This window comes from Agelaius phoeniceus, chromosome 3 (genome assembly GCF_051311805.1).
Source record: "Agelaius phoeniceus isolate bAgePho1 chromosome 3, bAgePho1.hap1, whole genome shotgun sequence".
Taxonomy (NCBI): Eukaryota; Metazoa; Chordata; class Aves; order Passeriformes; family Icteridae; genus Agelaius; species Agelaius phoeniceus.
Window position 1 is genome coordinate 27,641,942 of NC_135267.1, and position 23,125 is coordinate 27,665,066.

Consider the following 23,125-nt stretch of genomic DNA (forward strand, 5'->3'; position numbering starts at 1 on the left):
CACCTTTTGCCAAACTTTCAGATGGCAAGTCTGAGATCTGCATTGTGCAAGGAGATTTCTTTTCCCTCTAGTGAGGTCATCTCCTATGACTACCAGAAATCCTCAGACATCCCCAGGTACCACAGCCAATGGCATCATGCTCAGAGCTGTAACCACCTCCCTGCTCACAGGGATCTCAGCTGTGCCTTGCTTTAGCAGCAGCTCAGACAGTATCCCTGAACAGCAACAACTGACAACAGCATGCATAGGGCACTACATTGATGGCTACAAACTCTTCCAGAAGGATCATGCCAAACCCTACACCCCATTCTGGCCTTGGCCCAGCACTTAAGCTAACATTTAAACGCCTACAAGGTCCCCAAGAAGAGCTTAGCTCCTGGAATTCACATGCCTTCTGAGCAGGGTCTCATAAGATCGAACACTTCACCTCAAAACTGTTTTCCTTCTGCCACAGGGACTGTTTAGATGGCAACATCAGGCATGCTCCTTTTTTAAGTGGTGTAAGAAAGCCCAAAGCTTTCTTCTTGGGCCCAACCACTAAGAGGATGGAAAATGTTCCTGAATGCTATGAAACAAACACTGTCAGGAAGTGGAAAGTGGTTTCTGTGCTTGAAAAAAAAGAGCTCAAGAGGGAAAGAAAAGAGCTCAAGAGGAAAAGAAACATTATGCATTTGTGGTCCTTTCCACAACAGCAGGGCATTCCTTTTTTTGCCCATATTTTCCTCCCATTACTTATTTAATTTTCTAGAAATTAATATGGAAGTTGCTTATCACCTGGAAAAGCATTATGCTGCTGGGATAAAAGGCTCCAGAGATACTGCAAGAGGACTAAGAGCTGCTATGTGTTTTTAGGGTAGAGAACTCCGTTGTGCACTTATAACATTCTGTCTTTCTGTGAAAATAATCCCTTTTCCAAGAAGGATCAGAGGTCTCCTCTGATGAGATGTGGCAGCCAGCCTGGGGAGTATGCAACAAAACAACCAAACATCTTTCACCCATCCAGCAGAAGGAAAGTCATCTGCCTCAGGCCAATATACTCCAATATCATGTGTACTGTTAGGTATGTCAGATGCCAGGAACACATATCCAGCAATCATTCCTCTGTATCTAGGGATGGAAGGCAGGAGACTGCAGAAGCATCTACATTAGCGTTCTGGTTCTGATTGAAAGGGTGTACCTTTGAAGTTGGCTTTGAATTTGCCTCCATGATTGATTTGTATTGTATCATCAAGCAGTGTCAAACCACAAAAACAAGATTCCTCACAAAGATGCATTCCCATAGCATCCCAGCATACTGCAGCCTCAGGTAGGCATTAGTCCATAGGAACAGACCACAGCACAAGCAAAAGAAAAACCCTACACTAAAGTGTGTGTAGCACCAACTAATTTATAGTAAAGAGATTTGCTTGTCTACTGTATTTTCTCAATTAGAAATTATTACACTGACAATCTGATCCCATGAGCACCCTCTGCACATCTCTTACCAGAGCTATATCTAGAACCTTTGAAGTGAGAGAAAGTGAAAAAATTAAAGTCACCTAATCTTGAAGTAAAATTTGCCCTCCACATAACTCTGCTACCATTGTCAAGGATAGGAAAAGTTATTGCCAATCAACAATGTAATTCTATTAGTTAAAACAACTCTTTATCCTTCAGACTCCAAAGTGGATATTCCCATCATCTATATCTATTCTGGATGGCTAGAGCTGTGTTCTCAAATGCCAGAGCCAAAACAATGACTTTGTCTTTTCTTACACAAAAGGATACCACACTTGATAGAAACCTTCAGCTGAATTTAGCTTCTGCCACCAACTGATTAGCAACAAAGAGTGGTACATTGGTCATTCAGCCAGATTTAAGTCCTGTAAGGAATGCTTCTGGGATGAACTGTTCAGGTATGTATGACAGATGCTGCATTACCTCTCCTACTAGTTAATGCTTGTTTTGATTCCAGAAACAGCAAAAGCTTCCCCCAGCATTTCCAGTTCAACATGCATGTTTTCAACTTCCATTCTTTTTAGTGCCACTGTAATGCATGCAGAAAAACCACAACACAACAGCACACCTGCTGACAACAAACCCCTGTATAAACAGGGCATTTGCACAAGCTGTTATGTATGGGTGACTAAGTTAATGGCTGGAAAAGCCATTTTTAGTAGCACTATTTTTGTAATCTATCTGTAGTACCTAACATATAGGATGAGGAAATTCACACATAAGGTGTTTTGAGTAAGAGACATCAACCTAAAGGTTTCATGACAACCTTATCCTTTGCTTCATGAAGAGTTCTAAAATGCCAAATCCTATGGAAGTAAAAGGAAGAAATAAGACCTACTTGCAACTACTGAGTGCAATTGATAGAGCTTCTCCATTTCTAAGGCATGCCTTCAAGGCAAAGTCAGGCTTACAATTCAGGCAAATTAACTGGTTTAGAAAAAGAAACTACAAAGACATATCTCATTTCTAAAACGAAAACCATTCATAGACCAATGCCAAACTGCAGCAGTCCCTAACTCTTGAAAGGACAGCTATGCAAGACCAAATAGCTTCTGCACTTTAAGACAACAGGCTGCGAGGTTGTGAGCTAGACCTCTTCATGACAGACTGAGAGTAGCAGATCAGAGTGTGGTCCACATTTTCTTTCATCTCCACACTTACATACAATCATAGAATCACAGAATTGTTTGGGTTGGAAAAGACCTTAAAGATCATCAATGTCCAACTGTTAATCCAGCACTCTGATCCTCAAATGCCACATCTACACATCTTTTAAATATCTCTAGGAATGACAACACAGCCACTTCCCTGGGCAGCCTGTTCCAATGATGACAACCCTTACAGTGAATTTTTTCCTCATATCCAATCTAAACCTTCACTGGTGCAACTTGAGGCCTTTTTCTCTTGTCCTGTAACTTGGGAGGAGAGCTCAACCCATGTACAACCTCCTTTCAGGTACCCATAGAGAACAATAAGGTCTTCCCCTCAGCCTCCTTTTCTCCACACTAAAGCACCCCCATTCCCTCAGCCATTCTTACAAAAACTTGTGCCCCAGACCCTTCACCAGCTTAAACTCATAAATATATCACCTATAAGGGTTCATATAAACTGATTTGTCATTAGTGTGTACTGACCTTATTTCAATTCAAGTAAGAATGCAGCAGTATGAAAGAACTCAGAGGTTTCAGTATTTATTGCTTATTTTTCACCCATGCAATTTTTCAGAACTATTTTAACTAAAGCAAATTGAACAGTGCTTACATGAACATTACTTTCATTCACTGTAGCATAATATACATACAGTCACATCAAATAAGCTTCAAATACACAGCCTCATTTTATCATTGTCCAACTCTACTCCTCAGTGCTTTCAATGTTTTCTTCATGATTGGTGCTATTTCTTCAATAACAAAAAAAAGAGACCAGTTAGGATTACAGCTATGAGCAACTTAAATTGGTATTAGTCTAATATTAAGCATATATTAGGCAGAAGGTTAAAACAATTAAATTGATCATCTTAGGAAATGCCACTTACTTTTGGGAGGCTTCTTTCCATCTTGAATCATGACACCTGAGCTAGAACTTCTACTGTTGCCAGCACGTATCAGATTTGATAATGTGTTATTTCTGTCTCTCATTTCTGGAATCCCTGTTCTTTTAAAACAAGCAAGTTAAGAAAAAAGTAACATTTAATATCAAGCTACTATTTGCTCTGGCTTATTTTGAAAAAAAATCAAAACCAACAGCCTGATTTGGTATATTTAAGGAACTTTATACATTTCAAAGTCATAGGATAATTCAGGTTAGAAGGGATTTCAGATGATCATCTTTTCCATTTTAATTGTTGAACAAATATTACATTTATAAGATTTCATGTCTCCTATTAGTCTTTAAAATCAAATAATCAGAGTTTGTGACAAATCAAAATGGCCAGCAATACCACTGTGATTCATAATGCCCTGTGCTCTAGTTTGCACCTTGTTTTTCCTCTTTGAACACAGCTTAACTGCTAACTAACTCATTGATAGAAAATGAGAGCAAATGTTTAAAAACAAAACCTCTGTACCCGACTAGCAAAAGGTACAGTAACTAACTAATATTGGAATCCTCAATCAGCAAGACAAGGACTGAGGCAGATACATACACAGAGCTGGTGCCTCCTGCTAAAGAGCATTAACCCAACACAGCATTTAAGTGTCAGCACAGTGTCACCAAGCGTGGCCAGCCCCGTACTCCTCGGAGCCAGACACCGAGGATTCTGCCAGCACTCAGTACCACTGCACCCTGAGTGAGAATAGCAGCCTGCTAAGGAGCTGCATGTCTGCACACAAATCCTTAGCAGGATTGTTTAGCTCCTGCAAGACCAGCCTCTCAAGTGAGAATTTCACCTATACAAATTCTGCAGCTTAAAAAACCAACAGGTCAAAGTAGTGAAGTTTAACTCATTGTGCCTAAACAAACCCTTTGGTTCTCCAGAAGGCAAACCAATGAGTCTCTTCCAGGTTCTTTCATGTCTGAGAAAAAAAATCATGCAAGGCTTGGTCTACATCATTCAGCTACTGGTCCAGAGATTACTGGAGCACAAAGGACATATATACTTGTATGCTACTGTACTTGAAGCACCTAAACTGGAAAGGCAGGTCTGTCACAATACAGAATCGACCTCCCACAGAGCAGCTGAAAGCAAAAGTGCAACTCAAAGTGCCTTAAGCTACTGCCTTGGTGAAGGACTATCTTTTCAATGGAAATAGTAACAGTATGGAAAGAACCTTCCAAATCTCACAAGCTGAAGGCACAGTTATGAAAATTTATCTGGTATAGAAGTTGTGTTTAAGAAAATTCTTACATCCAGGCTGCCCTTCCTAACCACATGTAAGTATGCCCTTCCATACTTACAACCACCCTGAGCAGCAAGTCTGACCCAGCTTCTGAAATTCACAGGGAAGAAAAAAAAAAGTATTAAAAGCTCCCAAGGTTCATTCTGGTCAGCTGTATCACACCAGGCAGCTGACTGGGATTTTATCAAAGCAGGAGACCATGTGAGGCTACTAGGCAGGTTAATAGACCCAAAACATCAACAATGGAATTGCCCTAGGATACCAAGCAGCTTTAGTGCAATCTGGAGAAAAGAAACAGCATCCACTTACACTCCAGCTGGGAGAGTGAATTCACTGGCACTTGTGAGAAACGTGCAATGACAATGCACACATGCAGAGGAGTACACAAGACTTAAAAGGCAAGTTTGTTTCTAGCTACTAGACACTTTTAAAAGGAAAGTAAATAGAGTTATGTAGAACTTTAAAATTATTTTACAAGCATGATTTTGAACTGAAAGACACAAACTCAAAAGCATGGTACATAGCACTTACTTGCACTTCCCTGTGGGATGAAGCTGGATGACAGGTCCTGCTGCCCCATGGATTTCTTGCTGTCGGCAAAGGTTCCTGGGTGGTTTTGCTGCCCCAATCACATAAGCCATTTTTACTTGCCTTCCTAACATAGAAGCAAGGAGCAGAGGATACATGACTTCATATCCTTTATGTCCAAAACTCTTTGCATTGCAGCTAAGAATCCTTAGTCCAACCAATAAGGTAAGATTTGTCTAATGCATAATATTTGCAGGATACACCAACGTATTGTATTAACACATCTGTTTATTTTTAAGCAAATTTTAATTTAAGAGTAACAGTGTTTGTTCTTGATGATTTCTCCTGGAAGTACAGCATTAGTACTCACTGCAAAGAAATCACTAAACCAAACATATTGTCAAGAACAGCAGAAGAGACTGGGTTTTTTAAGTGGAAGAGCTAACCAGAGATTTTACCTTTTGGTTTCTCAGATTGAGCTGAAAGAATATTTTTTGTAAGGATCTTCAGTTTTTCTTCTCTCTGATTAAACAGTCTCCAGTACATTTCACGCCAAGACTCATATTCCAGAAGGCTCTCATTTTTAAAGTCTCTTTGGCAGTGTTTCTTCCACAAGTGGTCAGCCTCTTTTATAAACATCTAATTTAAAACACAGACATCTTAAATCAGAGATTTAAAAATAACATTTTCAAAAGTACCTATTCTCTGAGCCTACAGACAAAACCCAAACCTTTGGTGGAAGAAGGTGCAGAGCAAATCCCACCACACGTGCTGACAGGTACCCACACTGTGGCAATACCATGCAGGGACACTGACTGCAGCCTGGAAATGACACAGCTTCAAGCAGCAGAGCTGGAGTCAGTGAGCCACACTTACAGGCCAGACTTGTTTCTGCAGCACAGGCTCAGGCCACTCCAGCTCTCAACTTGAAGCACACAGAGGAAAGGCTAACTTGCCCTCCAAAGGACTGCATATTCAGAACATCAATGTCCAAGTGCATCATGGAGCTCAAGTCCCAACAGTGCAGGTAAATCTACCACATTCATGAAATCTCACTCCAGCTACTTCCTGACTGATATGTTTTGCAGGCTTAATATTTTGTAACTTGAATACAGTTGGTTCTGACTTTCCCAGATATTTCAGTGGTAAATACTATGGTCACCTTTTTTCTTTCTTACTATCAGAAATACTCTTGTATACATACTGTCTTTCACTTAGTAATCAGTAGTAATTCTCCTGAATGGTATAAACTTGAGAAAGGAGGACTAAATAATGACAGCTGAATTCAAAGAAATTAGTATGCAAGATAGAAAACCAGTGCAGCCCATGGAGTTAGGGAACTCTGTGGTTTCCCAAATTTAACAAGGCAGAATTTACCAGATTACATTTCTCTACTCGAAACAACTGCTCTGGTGTGCAACGTGCTAGCACAGGCTCAAGAATTTCAAAGGGCACACCTCCTGCTTCTTGTAGCACTACAAAAGAGGACAGTACTTTCAGTATCTCCCTTATTTTGCTCAATGGGTAACACCACTCAGTTTAAAAATAAAAACACAAGTTAATTTTAGCAAGCACTAACACAACATCCTATGCCAGGCTATGAAAATATTTAAAAGTCAGCAGTTCCGTACTGACTAGCAGTTATACTTGAGGATGGATAAAGCATCTTTGAATAGTAATTGCCCCATCTTTTACTGATATGCATAATTTCCTTCTCTGCCTACACAATGAAGAATGTCTTGATCACAATAAACATGGGGGTGGAGGGGCAGAATTTTTAGTTTATCATTTATAGGACATTATTTTAAGTAAACTTGGACCTTTAAAATTGCAACTTTGCAAAACAAAGGTACATTTTAGCACAGTCATCAATTCATCTCTGCAACTGCTTTTCACCCTGCTCCAAGTCACCATTTGTAGGGAGGGACAATATATTTTAGTAGGCCAGTGGTTGGCATGGAGGAAAAAAATCTCATACCCTTATAGTCACAAGTGCTACAAATCCCCTGAAGTACTCACACTCAATATTGTTGTGAAGCATGCGGACACACTGCTCATGCAGCGTAAGCATCTTGGAAAGGCAGACTGCCTTGGAGCCTGAGTAAACCTGCATTTTGGAGTTCAGTCTCTGCCCTGTGAATTGAACTATCTCATTGACTTGCTGGGGTGCTTCTACAGCCGGTACTGTGAATGCTGCAAGCAAAACATCAGGCAGGTTTCACAAGGCTTTAAACATTCAGCTCTGAGATAAACATAAATGACCTTTACTTACATATACAAAGTATTTTCTTAATAAAAAGTTACTGCATTACAGCATGGGACCCTTGCCCCTTGCATGTATTGTAAATTGCAGAAATCCATTCACCATTATCTAACTCCAAGATGTACACTGCAAGTTGAGCTGCACCAACTCAAACCAGCCCTACATTATTTATCTCCAGTCTACATGAGCTATATTCACATCTCAATTGCTCTGTTACCCATCCACAGAACTTTACTAATCATTCTGAGTTATCTTAGGGAAGCCAGAAGCTTCAACAGCAGCAATGTTTCAAGATCCCAGTGGCAGGAAGCCACATGAGAAGAGCTGCTAGGGAACCACTGGTACTTTATGCCACCTACCTATAATGATACTAGTGGTTCCTATGCCAAAACTGGACCTAGTGCCTCATATATTTGTTTTACCTAAGATCATTTCTGCTAAGGCTTTGCCTGCTTTAAGTACAGACATGAGTAAAGATAAATGGAGCCTGTAGAACAGCCCCTTGGTTCATGCCTTCTCTAAGTCTGTGGTAACCTTCCTCAGTAAGACATTAGAAGGAAGGTCTTATAACTCCCTTCAGCTTCAACAGAGTTTCTACAGATGAGGAAGTGAGGCCCCTCTTTGCCATGGACTGATGAGCTAATACAGCTTATTGGAAAAGGGGATAAAACATTTCTATGCCAACCTATAAACACCTGCACTATTTCACATTTATCAGTCTTGTTTATTACTTACCTGTAAAGTCTGCAGCACATGGGGGAGATGATTCTGAGATGCCTGGCAGAGTCTTAGGTAGTGGAGTATTAAGAAGCTCTTGGAGGGATGCCACTTTGGCCTGTGCACAGTTAAGGAAAGATTGCTTCAATATTATAAACTCATGGTTAACCAGGCTTAAAATAAGCTACAATAAACCCCCAAACATTTATGCAAATCCCAAAATTAACTAGGATAACTAGAACTCTTGCTTTTCTACACTAACATTTACTCACAGGATTACTTTGCAGTATATCCTTTTATACTCCACTTACCAACACTATACCACTGAGTGGTATAGGAACTGAGTGGGACATCTGCAATTAGCACACAGAAAGATTAAAGAACAGAGTAGATATGTAGAGCTAACAGGCTTTCAGATAAATCACTACTGAGGCATGCAGTGAATGAGGCAAAACTGCAAGATGACAAAAGCATAATTCTAAAAGACAAGAAACAGCTTTACACCTAGTCCTATAAAGTCTCCTAGATCACATTCAGTAAGCCATTCAGCCTAAAACATTCACAGCTAACTCCCTAAAATGGGATTTAAAGATGCAGCAGCCTGTTATGTATGAGTCCCTATAAATGGATCAGGTGCAACATCTAAATTGCATCTTGGGTGTCCTCCAATTGCAAGTCAGGCACTTACAAATTTTGGGCAAGTCAGCCCAAAATTTGAATTCCCTCACTTCATTTAAGTATCTATAGTAACTTTTCACAACTGCTTGAATATCTGAGGTTTTTCCTCAAACAGTTTATGTTAGAGTATCATACATAAGCCTCTACATTAATATTTCCTCATCTGGGACAGAAGATACCACATTCAGATTGCAGATCTTCCATAATAAAAAAAGCCTAAAGCTTTCACATCACAGTGAAGATATAAATCTGAAGATAACCCTAATTTTCAGTGCACAAAAGGTCTTCATTTAAAAGGTTTAATTCAAACATTTTTTTGCATACATATTTCCTCAGAGGAGCTACTTAAGCTTTTTGCATTTCAAGAGACTAGGACAGCTCAGATTATTGTATGTATAATCTAGTTTTATATGCAATAATGCATTTAAAGAATGTTCAGTTCCACTGCAAACATTAACATTCGCTATTAAAGAACCAGAGCATCTGACAAAAGGACTGTTCTATACACAAAGAGCCGCAGCAGCCACAAACCAGGACGGTCAAGAAAGAAAGAGGTAGATGTCTTCCAAAGGTAACTGCCTTTGCACTTTGAAAGTCAAATGCAGATTAATTGGTAAGGAGCAAACACCATAGTAATATTGGAAACAATGCTAAAAATACAAGTAATTAAATTAAAAACTGTATCTCTTTTCTCCCCAATATTGTCATTATTGGCAATTGCAACGCAGCTGATACATCAGTCATGCAATCTGTTCCTTCAAATAAACACAGATAAATTTCAGTGAAATTAAAAGTCTAAAGCACTTGTTTGTCTGCTGTTTATCTGCTTTTATCTCAACCCTGTAGTGATTTACCTTTTTACACGGAGTTTCTGATTGATCACTCTCATATTTTTTTACATCTTCAACTCCCTCTTCTGCCTGAGAAAGTTTTGAAGTCTTTTGTAATAATGAGCTGTTCTTCTCTTCACTGCACTTTTTTGGCTGTGCACCTGTAGAACAAGCTTTTCTCTTTCTTTTGTTGGTAACCTCATCATAAGTAAGATAAGATTCAAAAGACATAGTAGGGGGTTCAAATTCCTCATCACTAGATGATTTGGCTTGGTCTTTCATGACAAGATTTTGTTTTGGTTTCTTCACACGTTTAGGATTTCTCTGTTTGGAAGCATCCTTACTAGGCTTTTCTTTCAGGGACAATAAGCCTTCATTGGCTGCAGAGGAATGCTGCTTCTTTGAAATTGTCTTTCTCTCTGTGGAGGTGCTCCCTTTGAACTCACTTTCTTTAGCCTGAGAATTGGTATCCTGGGAAGCATGCTTAGAACCACTGCTGCTACATACTTTATTATCACATTCTTTTGGAGACTCACAATTTGTACTTTGATGAGTCTTTTCACTACAAATATGCTCCTTATTCAGCTTTGTAGTAATGGGAGCACTGCTGGAACTTGTAAAGGCTGGTACAGATGTTTCAGGCTTCTCTGAAGGCTTAATCTCCTGGGAAACAGAAGATTTCATCTCACGTTTTTCTTTTTCATTATTTTTTCTTCCCCTGCGATCACTGCAACGATAAAAAAATTACATCCCATTCTCTAGCTGATGCTAAATTCTTAAACAATCTGGTTTTCCAATATTAGTAAAACTAAAAGCATAAAATCACACCATGTGTCAGTGTCACAAAACCCAGAACTTAGTTCTGCACTGTGTTCTTAATCTTCCATTATCAGTACAGAATCACAGAGCTCTTGGGTCCAGCACTGCTAAATATTGAAACAAGAATTGATAGCAAAACAAGCCTGAGCAGGAAAACAAACCTGGCAGTACTATCTGCTTATAACATGCTGGAAACCACTTTTCACAAAGCTTCCCTGCATGCTTTATAACAAAGACATTGTGCTTGAAATAACTAGGAGTCAGAAAAATTTACAACATCTTCTGTAGGTGAAACAGATTAACAGGTCAGCCTTTATGATTTGCTTATCACAGGTTCTAGTATTTTACTTTACTGTCATTTGAACAACTTCAGATTTAAAATATTTAGTCAAGCTATTTAGTCAAGCTATTCCCTTGTCTTTCTCAGCTCCACTGTTTGGAACTGTTGGAACTCCATGAAACACATAAAGCAGAGCGGGCCTGGCCATGGCAGTGGTGGCTGCTTCAGTCTCAGAAGATACTGCATCTCTTCACTGTGCCTCCTCCAGTGTTGGACAGCCCTCTCAGTCCACAGGAACATTACAAGAAAAACCTCTATACAACCACATCACTGGAGAGCTGCCTCCTTTAACCACCACCTCTGGGAAGAAAGAGCAAGTTTCCCAACTTCCTCAAGTGCAGAGCAGTGCCCATCATGGTTTAGTCCTGCTTGCACCAGCTGGGACCTAAGAACTTGTGACACAAAAAGCAGCTGAAGTCAGAGAACCAACTGGCTAGTTGACCAATAATGGTTTGATTGTTTTGCTCATATTTTACAGCTGCATTCTCAATTCACATTCCAATTCAACATACATATGGCATTCCAAACACCCTTCTAATTTTCCAATCTGTATTTTCAAATTACACTACAATATAATTAACTTCAAAGAAAAAAGTTCACACCTACCTTTTATTTTCTGGAGAAATAAGCTTTTTCCACTGTTTTAACAGACTTTTAGCTACATTCCCAGCAGTGGCATGTTCCCTAAAACCTTTAACTGTTTTGTCTATGCCAGTTTCCTGTTGAAGATAATGCAAGAAAGATGGGCAGAATAAATCACAACTCTCCTCCCAAATAAAACCTCCTCTACAACTGCTACAAACAGTATTAGCCTAGTATTCAGAGCAGTCCTATGGCAAAGAATAAATGCCCTCTTTATACTGCAAACAGAATTGAAGCAAGTAGTTATTTATAACCAAATATGGGGAACAAAATGCAGGCATAATTCATAAAACTGAGGTAAGTAATTTTCCTCCATTAAATGTACATACTTCAGGAATTGCACTTCTCTCAAATGCTTAAGCCCACAACATGCATCAATTCAAATTTCCTTTAGGCTTATGAAGTACATTTGAGCATATTAGAGAGCATATATGTTGGGCATGGTGTAATATAAAATACATCTCAACCAGCAGTACAGGGTTGAGGGGTCAGAGCAGCAGAGTTATTTTCTCAACATCATTGTGTCTTCATTTGAGTGTGTTTTGTTTAAGCAAAAATATCTTGCAGACTTTGAGTGTTTGTAGAATCACAGGTGATTTTAATAATGTATTATCAGTAAACATCTGATTCACAAACCCTCACTTTTAAGATGAGGCAAAATATGGAATTCAGTATGTTCACTGCAACCTGTGAATGCTCTTGCTAACAACTATACTCCTGTGAAGTCTGAGCTATACACGTTACTCCCACATAAACAGCTCAGCCTCCAGAAAGGACTTCCTTAAATTCACTTCAAGTATATTTAGCTTGTATATAATTTGAGCAACCTGATTTGGTAAGTCAGTCATTGCAAACAGATGGAAGAAATCTGGGGGGACTACTTCATAAAGCTATTTATGTTCCTCAAATGCATTAAAAATACATGGAGCCCTCTGCTGTAAGGCATCACTTTCCTCTATTTGACTTGAAGGCTTCCATCAAAATCTGTCCCATTATAAAGCATGCAAAAATTCTGGGAACATGAATCATCTGCAGGAACCCTTTGTCATTTTAAACAACTAATTGCAATGTGAGATTATGTATTTTTATTGGAAAACAAAATAAATATTGCTTCATTTCAGTAGAAGTCTGCCTGTGTCTAGGCAGACAAATGCCTTTACCTGAACAGGTATTCAAATATCTTGGCAACTACATTTTTCCTCTTACTCTGCAAAGAATTATTCTCACAAAACCAACTTTTTTTTTTTCTTTTCAAAACACAGACACATTGCTTATAATAGCTAGAAGCTTCACAGACCAGTGTGAGAATATCTAATATAGAATTTGACAGGATGCAGCGTGGATGACAATAATAGTCACAGGAATCATTATTGGGGATTCCTCCTCTTTAAATGCAAGAAACGAACTTTAAGCTGCTAATGAAAGACAGGAGAGTTAGACAACTGACTAAAAGAATGGTTCACCCATATTTGCTTTAAGCATTGATTGAAGGCAGTTTTACACTAAAAAGAAGCCAACCTGATAAGCAAAGTGTCCTCTATATGCTCAGTTTCCTATCACTGTTGACATAATATTGCATCCATCAAGCTGGATGACCCACTTTTGGGAAATTAATCTAACCAAACAGGATATAAATTTAAAATTATAAAATGAAACATGTTCACCACTTCTACAAATGTACACTCTTGACATTTACATAGTAATTCACTGTAGAAGAGTGTAATGTATTATTACTGATCACTTACCACTAAAATATCCAGCGATAAATCCAAACCTTGTAGTGCCTTAAGTGTTTTTATAATCTGGAAGGAAACATCAGATTTTTTGTTTTAAACAAATACTTGGAAATCTCATTCTGTTCCTCTCATCCTCATTCACATATTTAATCCAAAAACACACAACAGTGTTAAAAGGAACATCCAGTAACTCCTGGAAAACATGAGCACTCCTTTACTGCACATCAAGCAGTGTTTGCAGTCAGTGCTGTGAACCAGTACAGTCCTGCCAACCCCTCAATTTCAGTAACAACAGAAAATCCAGTAAATAGTTTGAATTTACTGCTACAGAGATTACAGTAAATATCAGTAACACAGCAGTAGAGGCTACATATATATGCCTACTCATCCTGTGGCAGTGGCCCTCATTTGCCACAGAGCCAGTACAAAAGCTGCATTGTGCAAAGCCACCAAGCAAAAATCAGCAAGCCTCAGAGTCAGCAGCACTACTCCATCAATCCAGGCCAAGAAAGGACAATAGAGCTGGTGCAAGCCCAGACTGCACAAAATAAGGTTTTGAAAACATAACTGCAATTTGAATTTTAACAAAACAAGCTTGAGCTAGAACAACTGTTTCCTTTTGCACTGTCAAAGCTTACACCTGTTACCAAACACAACACTTCCATAAAAGCAGGAAATTTTTTTCACTTACAAAATACTCATCTTTCCATGAGAAGTGTTTTAATAACAGAGAAGTCACATTTATAAGCAGAGTATAGATTTCAACAGCAGTATAACCCAATTTATTTGGCAATGGGTAGCATATAGCATCCCAGAGTCTTGCAGCTAACCATACACAGCAAATTTTCTTATCTTTCTGTCATTGTTTAAGAATGGCATTCCCCAATTTAGAGTTGCCACTAAAATACTCCCAACCACACACATGAAGCTATGCTACAGAGATGACAGAATTAATGTACAACTGAAATAGCAGCATTTCAGAGGGCTTTCACAAAGCCTGAAATACTAGTCAAGTATTTCAGATCATTGACACTTCTCAGTGTAACAGCAGGAACACAAAACACACTACCCAGAAATCTTCTGACAACAAAAGCAGCTATAATAATTGCAGTACCCGATGAACTGTCATTTATTATATTAGATACTGTTTCTGAAATGGCACTGCAGGAGGTGGAAGAGGTACTAAAAATGAAAAGCAAGCTCAAAGAAACAATTTACAAGTTGCACTCCAGAGATATATTGCTCTACTGTTGCTCTAAGTCTCATTGCTCCTATAATGCATTTGAGTAGTGGAATCCCACACTTGACACTGATCTTCATTGTGTTCAGTGGGCTCTATCTACATGCCTGGCATGCAGCTCTTCTGTAAATCATCCACCCTGAAACAGCACTTCTGAGTCTAAACAAGCACAGCAGAAATGCTTCTCAGCCTGGGAAAATGTGAGACAAGGTAAAACATACAGCTAGGACCAGAGGCAACAAATCAAATTTCTCCCAAAAAGTTCAGCTAGCTACAAAATGGCAGGAGACCTAAAAAAAAAAAAAAAAAAAAAATTAATTTTTAAAAAAGCTTCCTTACCAAGATTTCAGAACCAGCACAAAAGCCATATGAAGTTCTGCTTATCTTAAAATAAGGCAATCCCCAAGAAAAATTGCAATTGCTCACAATGTTGACATAGTCAAGTTAGTTCACTTTTATTTAATTAAAAGAATTTATATCCTCATTGATTAAATTTATTTTGCAATGAAAAAGTAAGTAACCCACTGCTGACATGTTATATTGTGATATTTAACATGTCTAGATAAACAAGCAATGCAAACCACTGGGAGTAAATCCCATTTATTTTGCCAGAGACAAACCTTTTGTGAAAGAATACTAAGGGATGTTTTCATCAAGATACAAAGAATAGGGGTTTTGAATAGTTTCTCTTGATGGATTTTGGACTAAGTTAACTCATAAAGCCAAGTTTATTTTGGAAGAAAAAATTCAGGAAGCAGGCAATTACTATTCATACAACTTCAAACCAACAGGCTAAATTACAAAAGCACCTAGATGACAAGCATGTTCAAAAGCAGTCAACACATTTTAATGAAAAACAAAACTTGCAAAGTCTTCTAAACTACAGACCACATTGCTCATTTGGGTTACTTGGAATGTGTATCACATTTGGAAAACTAAGACAAAAAACACTGTTTCATTTTAAAAAATAGAAAAAATGGATCAGACACACTGATAAGGTTTCTAGAAGTGATACCAACCACTTAGAAGCAGGGAACAGCTCAGGCTGCAGGGCAATCAGCAGCTCTGCACGTGCAGGACAAGTACAAGACTCTGTTCTGTACCTGGACAAAGTAAATGGCTGCATCCAGCCTGCCTGTAGGAATCACACATCTCCAAGTTCTTGGGATGTAGAACCAAACTTACTTACAGAAACAATCAGAAAATAAGCAAATAAAATTTGTGGCAAGCATCTGTAGCAGCAGAGAAACTTTGTGTTTATCCTATTTGCTAGAGATCTCTGATTTCTCTACCAAAGACAAAGCACAAATACCAAGCTCCTGTATTATCTATTGGGCTTTGGAGAAAGGTATACTGTGATCCACAAGATACAGCAAAGTCTATCACCAAAACCAGAGCTTGCTAGAAACACCAACTTTGTTGTCCTGATACCTATATATAGTATACCATTATAATTATTGCATAAAATAAGGCAAAATGATGAAGTCTGTTCTGAGCAGGCCTTTAAAAACAAAACAAAGACTGATCTTTCTCTAACCATTGCTTTTACCACAGCATTTGTGGCCTATCTGGCTCTTATCTCACTGGACTGGATCTAGCAATTTCTTCAGGGAAGACCTTCCATATACACACAATACACATGTACCCCTCTGCTGGTTTTCAGACTATTTTACCTCACATACCACTATCAGCTATATCCTTGTGGAAAAACTCTATCTACTTTAAGAGACTGTAAACTTCATAGAAAAAATTTGAAGAAAATTTATCTTCATATACAATTCCTAAACTAGTCTACATAATTCCTAAATTCTGATTTATAAAGAACAATCAAAACCCTATAGGACAGGGGTTTTTTCTCATAAAATACATTCCAAGAAAAAACAAGACCTAGGTCTTCATGCAATATAAACAGGCAAAACCTTATGGACAAACTCAGAGCTTGCACCAACATAGTGGTGTGAGACAAAAGCAAAGATGACAGTAGGAACAAAAGCAAGCAAAGAATCAGGGAGGAAGGCAAAGCAGGCTGGAATTTGGAAAGCAGAGATCAATGGTAATAAGCAAGGGGAAAGAAGCACGTAAGCAAACAAAATTTTCCAGAGCTAGAACTGAAAGCAGAGTGGTAACAACAGCTGCCAGGTGCACTGGGTTTGGGCAATTTCCACTACACCACTGTTGCTCCATCATCCTTCATCCAAGTGCTGCACAGGCTCCTCTTGTTTTCCTCTCTGAGCCTGGAGCCTCAGGAAGGATGTGACCCACTAACAGGCTCCCAGACCATCTGTCCTCAGGGGACAACATTTCTCTATATTAACTCCTGTTTCCTCTCTTCACTCAATAGTTGCATTTCCCTTTTAAAGACATCCCTATGATTCTTTTGCTTATTCTCTTCTATAACAAAGCCTGTTATATTGACATTATTGACCTATACTGAAATTCTATCAGGTCAATAACTTCTGGTTGAGCTAGACAACTCATTTGAAAGAGTACCAAGACTTTGAGGAAAACACCTTAGAAAAACCCAACTCTGTCCCAAGCAGATAATCCCTATGTCCTCAGCTAACAAAAAAAAAAAAAAAACCTGAACAAATACCCTCTCCAAAAAAAAACCAAGCACAGCTGTTCACCTAAAACAACTGCTTAGCTTTGTGTTCAGCTACTAAATCGAATGATCTGTTAATTAACTAAAGGAGCTTTCTTCCAATCATCTTACACAATACAGAAATAAATGTAAATACTAATCACACACTTTACCTTGGCTCTTTAGTTTCATTAAGTTATGCTAGCCAGAGCTACAGCCATTCTCTGGCTATCTTATAATCTTTCCAGCTAGACCAGTGTTGTTTTTAAAAACAGTCCTCAGAACAGGACACAATATTCCTGTGATTGTCCCTCTAATGCTATATAGCAATAATAACATAACCCTGCTAAGCTACCCAAAGATAGCATTTACCCCATAAGCCACTGCACTCTACTGCAATTTCATGCTCAACTGGTAATACATCAGAGCTCCAAATCATTTTCTGAGTCAATGCTTTCCAAAATACAGTCTCCTATGCTGAATGACCTATATTCATAGCTCCTAGCTGTGACTTTCCACTGAGCCATGGTAAAACATGTGTTGCTCAAATGAATGTAGCCTACCACATGATCAAATTTGGTTTCTAGAAGGGATTCACTTCATTTCATACAAACGACTTCAGTATGGGTAGCATTTCCCTACAATGTTTGTTGTCTTCTAAATTAAGTAAGTTTCAGCAGCATCATGTCACAAAGAGATGCATAATCACTCTCCTACCCCCCAAAAAACCACCACAAACCCACAACCCAGCATTGTTTCCTTATGAGGTCTGGCACTTATTTTTGGCAAGTGCAGCTGAAATCAGTTTCATGTATTGTATCAGGCCCATGCCACTGCTGCTCTAACCAGCATCATACAGAAGCAAGTCAAATGCCTTGAAGCTTGCCTACACTAATTCACAACAATTAGTGTCAGCCAAACACAATTTGAGATAGATTTGGCAGAGACATAACATCTCACAGAGTGGTATGGATCACAGCACCACCCTTCAATTCTACATCAGGTTCAACACAGGCATCTTAACATCATGCATCATTCCAGTATGATCAATGCCAATGAAGACCATCTCACTGACCTTTAATGCTAACACAGTACTTTTTCCCACACCTTCCCTAGAACCATAAGCATCATTCAATAACTGTTCTTTCCTTTGTCAATTCTCTGAAAACACAATGGGTACCTATCAAACCTCACACATCAAGAAACTTTTGAAATGGACAATTGATGTTCTTTGTGGTTATCAAAAACCTTTTAGCAATATTAAAAAGCCCAAAGACAAATATTCTCAGTATGGAACAGAAGTATTTGACAACAACAACAACACTTGCCTACATATACATCTGTGATATTGATTTGCAATTCTTTTCACAAATTTCTAGAACTCACTTTTTTGCCTTTAAAGACACTAACCACATAATTTCTCTTGTTAGATTCAACTTCTGTAAGGAGCATCTTTCATGACTGCCAATTTACAGCTATCAGTTTCTCACTTTCCCTGCCACTCCTCAGGCTGTGTTACCCATAAATACTTCTATTTCACTACACAGTTTTACCAGGGACAGAAGTGCTGCAGCACCACCATTAGCTCCATTTTACACAGCACCTACTTGCAGCTATGCCACATAAAAACATTATCTCTGCTCCCTTAATGAATCCAAATTAGCCAGAGTTGTTCTGATTTTTCCCTTTAGTAGAATGCTTTGAAACTTACTGGTTTGGGATTACTTAAAAACTTATTACTTCTAGAATTATTTTCTTTTCCTTTGCTACCTCTTGTTCAAATAGTGTATCAACACTAATCCCAAGTACAAATTCAGACACTGTAATAGCTGATTGCTCCTGTAGCATATGAAGAGATTTTAGGCTAATTGAACTGCAAATTAAAACTTCTGAAGAAGCGCCTACACAGATATTGTCTACATCACAATTCAAGAAGATATGCCATTATATAAGCCAATATTTCTTCTATATGCATACACACATACTTTGAAAACACACTGGAAACACGATTAATAGCTAAGATTCTCATCAACTACCAAATACAATGCCATTTTTACTGCTGCCCTCTGCCTCCAACTACAAACTTCTATCAAGTTATAATTTCTTTGAAGCCCATAAAGATAAAAGCACCCTGTATTTTCAAAGTGAATGTGACCCTCCAAAAATTGAATTAAAAAAAAAAAAAAAACAAACCAAGCAGAAACCACACCACTGTTTCGAATACACCTTCTTCAGTCAAATATAACTTATTATTTAATAAAACGTTGAGGCCAATTGGCACACGCTATTGGCTTCCATTTCCTTGGGAGCGCCAGCTGCTGCTCAGAGAGCGGGGCGTGCCTTGGTGTCCCCCTGCCCCACAGCCCGGGGGTGTCCCCTGTGCACCTTGGTCCCCTCTGCCCGTCCAAAGCCCGGTGCAGCCTCAGCACCGGCTCTGATCGCGCTCCCCACTCATCTCTGCCTGCCTCAGGTGTCCCTTAGCTACTCCCCACAGCTACTGACAGCCCGGCCACCCTACAGGACTTGTTTCACAAGAACAGCTTAGTCCTCCTTGGACCAGGATGAACAAGGCAGGGCATCAGAGGCCCCGCTTCTCTTTGATGTGTGCCGCTAAAACCACGCAGAAGCGCCTATTTCGCACAGAAAAGCTCCTATGAACACAGAAACAGCAGCCCAGCAGCTGCTGCACTGGGCCTCCCGGCCGGGTACCTCCGCGGGCTGCCGCGCACGGCGCAGCCGCTCCTGCAACCCCAGCACGCTCCGCGCAGCGCTCCGCCCTTTCTCCACCACGGAGCCACCGCCGCTCTGCCCTTTCTCCACCACGGCACCACCACCGCCGCTCCGCCCTTTCTCCGCCATGGCACCGCCGCTCCGCCCCTTCTCCGCCTCGGCACCGCGGCCGGGGCTCGTCTATCACCGCCCAGCGTTCTTGTAGCTGCACTCGCTCCGCCATTGGCCGTTCATCCCGGCCGAGCTGGTTGTTGGCCGCCCAGTTACCAGCAGTAACAGTGCGGACTGCGTGCTTTCCTCTGACCCGCTGGGCTCCATTTGATCGCACAGTGCGGTGCTGAGCAAGCGGTACTGAGCAGCCTCAGCGTGGCTGGGGCGAGCCCCTGCAGAGGGGTCAGGGAGCGGCCTGCCCAGGGAACGCCTCGGCGCTGTGCCCCTGCCCGGGCGGGCCCCTGCCAGCCTCGGGAGCGGCCCGGGCGGGCCCTGCGCTGCGTGCGGCAGGTGGGACACGGACAGTGTCACTTACCTGTCCTGTTACCTGCAGCAGCCCCGAGGCCCGAGGTATCCCTGGTGACTGTACGTGGCGGCGAGGCTGCCCTGTGGAAGGGTGCGGTGTGTTGGGGTGGCGAGGCCGAGCCGTGAAGCCGCGACTGGCGCCCGCACGCAGCCCGCTGCACTCCTGACTCAGGCTGAAGGGGACATCCTTTTCTTTAGGTCCTGCTGCTATTTTTTTCTTCTTCTAATTTTTTTTTTTAGGGCCTGAACACTTCTGGGCCCCGCAACTTTCAGCAGGGCTCTCCCATGGATTACCTAAAAAGCTTGTGACAAGGAATCAGTCTTTGCTCTGCGTGAGCTGCGCATCTGAAGAGAGATCTCTGCCATGGAGTTTGCTGGGGCTGAGCATGTGCTTGTAAGACTCCCAAGATGAATGAGTCCATCCTAAAACTGTGTGTTTGCAGAATTCCCTGTGAAGTTACTATAGGTGTAATGAAAGCTGGTGCACAGAACACCTTTCACCTTTAAAGTGGTGTTTGAGAGAAGTGTTAAAAAAAAGTGCAGCCAGTCTTAACTACAACAGAATTTTAAGTAGGCAAAAGTTGGTATTTGCACGTTAGGATTGCTGCTCTTGCAAAATAGATCTTACTACAGCTTGGCACACTTTATAGCAAATTCATCAGTAGAGAAACCAGAAAACTGATAGGGCAATACAGTAGGTAGAGCATTCTGGTTAGAAATGGAAAAAATAAATCCAGGTCCCTGATGCAGACTGTCTCTCCAGTTACCATACTCACATTTTTATTTTACAGAAATAATTAACTCATTTTCACAGAATGTAGAGACTTCAGCAACCCTACCTTAAAATAGGCCATTCACAACTAGTCACTCTTCAGTTTTCTGGCCAAATTGTATAACATTATTTGTACAGAGTGGCATTTGTGCAGAAGAAATCTTCAGAAAAATTCAGCCCACACCAGCATTGTGATTAAAGTCATTATTGAGTAGGGAAGTTGAGGGTCAGATTGTCATACGAATTGTGTGATTGAAGCTGGAATTCCCCTATGTTGTTTGAAAGCCTAATTATCAAACTACTGGATTTCCTGGGATAAAGAAGATGTTCTTGCTGCCCAGTTATTCTGAAAAATAATGATTTCAGGATAGCAAAGACGGTATTTAAAATCTCAGTAGAACACAAAAAATATTTTTAGCCCAGACCTAACTGAAGCATTTTTGGTATTGCTTGTCATAACTGTCAAGAGGAAAGAATTCCAAGTTTACTCAGTCCTTCAAAATTGCAGCCAATGCTGATTATTACAAGGATTTGTTTGTTTGGCATTGATGCATGACTCCTCTTAGGAAGAAGTGGGCTTGACATACACACAAATATTGCTCCAAAAATTGCTCTGACACTACATGCTGAAGGGGTGTGTTGTACCATCAGCTCTGCTGAAGGCTTGCAAACTCTCTTCTGACCTTTAAGGACTTCCCTATGCCCTACTTCCAGTGCTTAGTGAGTTTCCAAGGAAAGATTGAAACCAGAAAGAGGAATAGGCTTTGTTTGAGCTCAGGGGAAGAGCCTGGTGGAATTTCAGGGGATGGATCAATGAGGCTTGACTGGCAAAACTAGGCAAGGAAGTGGGAGGAAATGATCAAGTACAGGGGGAGGTCTGAGTGACCCACTGGGGCTGGGTGCCTTGCTGAACACAATAACTCAGAGCCACCTCTGTGAAATCAAGCCCTGTGCATTTGTTCCTAACAATGTTGGTTTTACATTAATTTAGAAGCTTTAAAAACCCACATTTCTTTTCTATCTCTTTTTTTAAGACTGCAGTTCCCACTGAAATTAAGTATGCTTTCACAGTTACCTCCTGTCTGTGTAAGGAATTTCATCCTTCCTAAAGGCATTGCTGGTGTGATTACCCAATACATTCAGATTAGTGCAGTTGAAAATCCACCTGCAGCCTATGGGGATCCACAGGGAATGCAGAGATCCACCCTCAGCTCGTGGGGGAGGTGCCCATGCTGGATCAGGGGGATGCCTGGAGGAGGCTGTGATCCAGTGGGAGACCCAAATGGAGAGAGAGAGAGCCCTTGCTTCCAGGCTGGAGCAGCCTGTCCCTGGAGGACTGCACCCCGTGGAAGAGTGACCCACGTCACAGCAGTTTTGGGAGGGCTGTTTGCCTGTGGGAGGGACTCACATTGCAGCAGTTTTGGGAGGACTGCTGCTCATGGGAAGAGAACCATGCCAGAGAAGTTCATGGAGAACTGTCTCCCATGGGAGGGACTCCATGGCCTCACAGGGGAAGGACTTCTCTCCCTGAGCAGCAGAAGAAAACCTCGGGTGATGAACTGACCAAACTCCCACACCCTGTCTTCCTGCACTGTCAGTGGGAAGGAGGGGGGGGGGGGGGGGGGAACAGTGTTTTAAGGGCTTATTTTACTTCTCATTATCCTCCTGATTTTGTTAGTGATTCACTTTGCAACTTAAGTTGAGCCTGGTTTGCCCTTGAAATATTTCTCCCAGTCCTTATCTCACTCATGAAACCTTTGTTATTTTTGTCTCCTCTGTCCAGCTGTAGCAGGGGAGGGTGAGTGAGCGACTCCTGTGGGTGCCTGGCATTTGGCCAGAGTCAAACCACAATGACATAGTAGATGGAGACTCCCTTTTTACAGGAAATCACAAGGAAA

General features: G+C 40.6%; 1 protein-coding gene across 1 annotated transcript; it reads right to left on the reverse strand.

Moving 5' to 3' along the window:
• Positions 1–3,214: 3,214 nt before the first annotated feature.
• LOC129118342 (elongin-A-like) lies at positions 3,215–20,068 on the reverse strand. The gene is made up of 11 exons (XM_054629672.2): positions 19,919–20,068; positions 13,398–13,454; positions 11,617–11,729; positions 9,876–10,578; positions 8,362–8,461; positions 7,383–7,556; positions 6,741–6,838; positions 5,822–6,002; positions 5,367–5,490; positions 3,533–3,651; positions 3,215–3,397 (listed from the first exon to the last, which is right to left on the reverse strand). The coding sequence occupies exons 1-11, from the start codon at positions 20,066–20,068 to the stop codon at positions 3,339–3,341; spliced, it is 1,878 nt and encodes a 625-aa protein (XP_054485647.2). The 3' UTR covers positions 3,215–3,338.
• Between the last annotated feature and the right edge of the window lie 3,057 nt (positions 20,069–23,125).

Excerpts from the sequence above, each read along its gene's own strand:
- LOC129118342 (XM_054629672.2), bottom strand. The coding sequence starts at position 20,068 with ATGGCGGAGAAAGGGCGGAGCGGCGGTGGTGGTGCCGTGGTGGAGAAA. Across the intron at positions 6,839-7,382 it reads GCTTCACAACAATATTGAGT|TGCTACAAGAAGCAGGAGGT; the intron begins GTGAGTACTTCA and ends CCTCTTTTGTAG. Across the intron at positions 5,491-5,821 it reads TCAATCTGAGAAACCAAAAG|GAAGGCAAGTAAAAATGGCT; the intron begins GTAAAATCTCTG and ends CTTCTATGTTAG.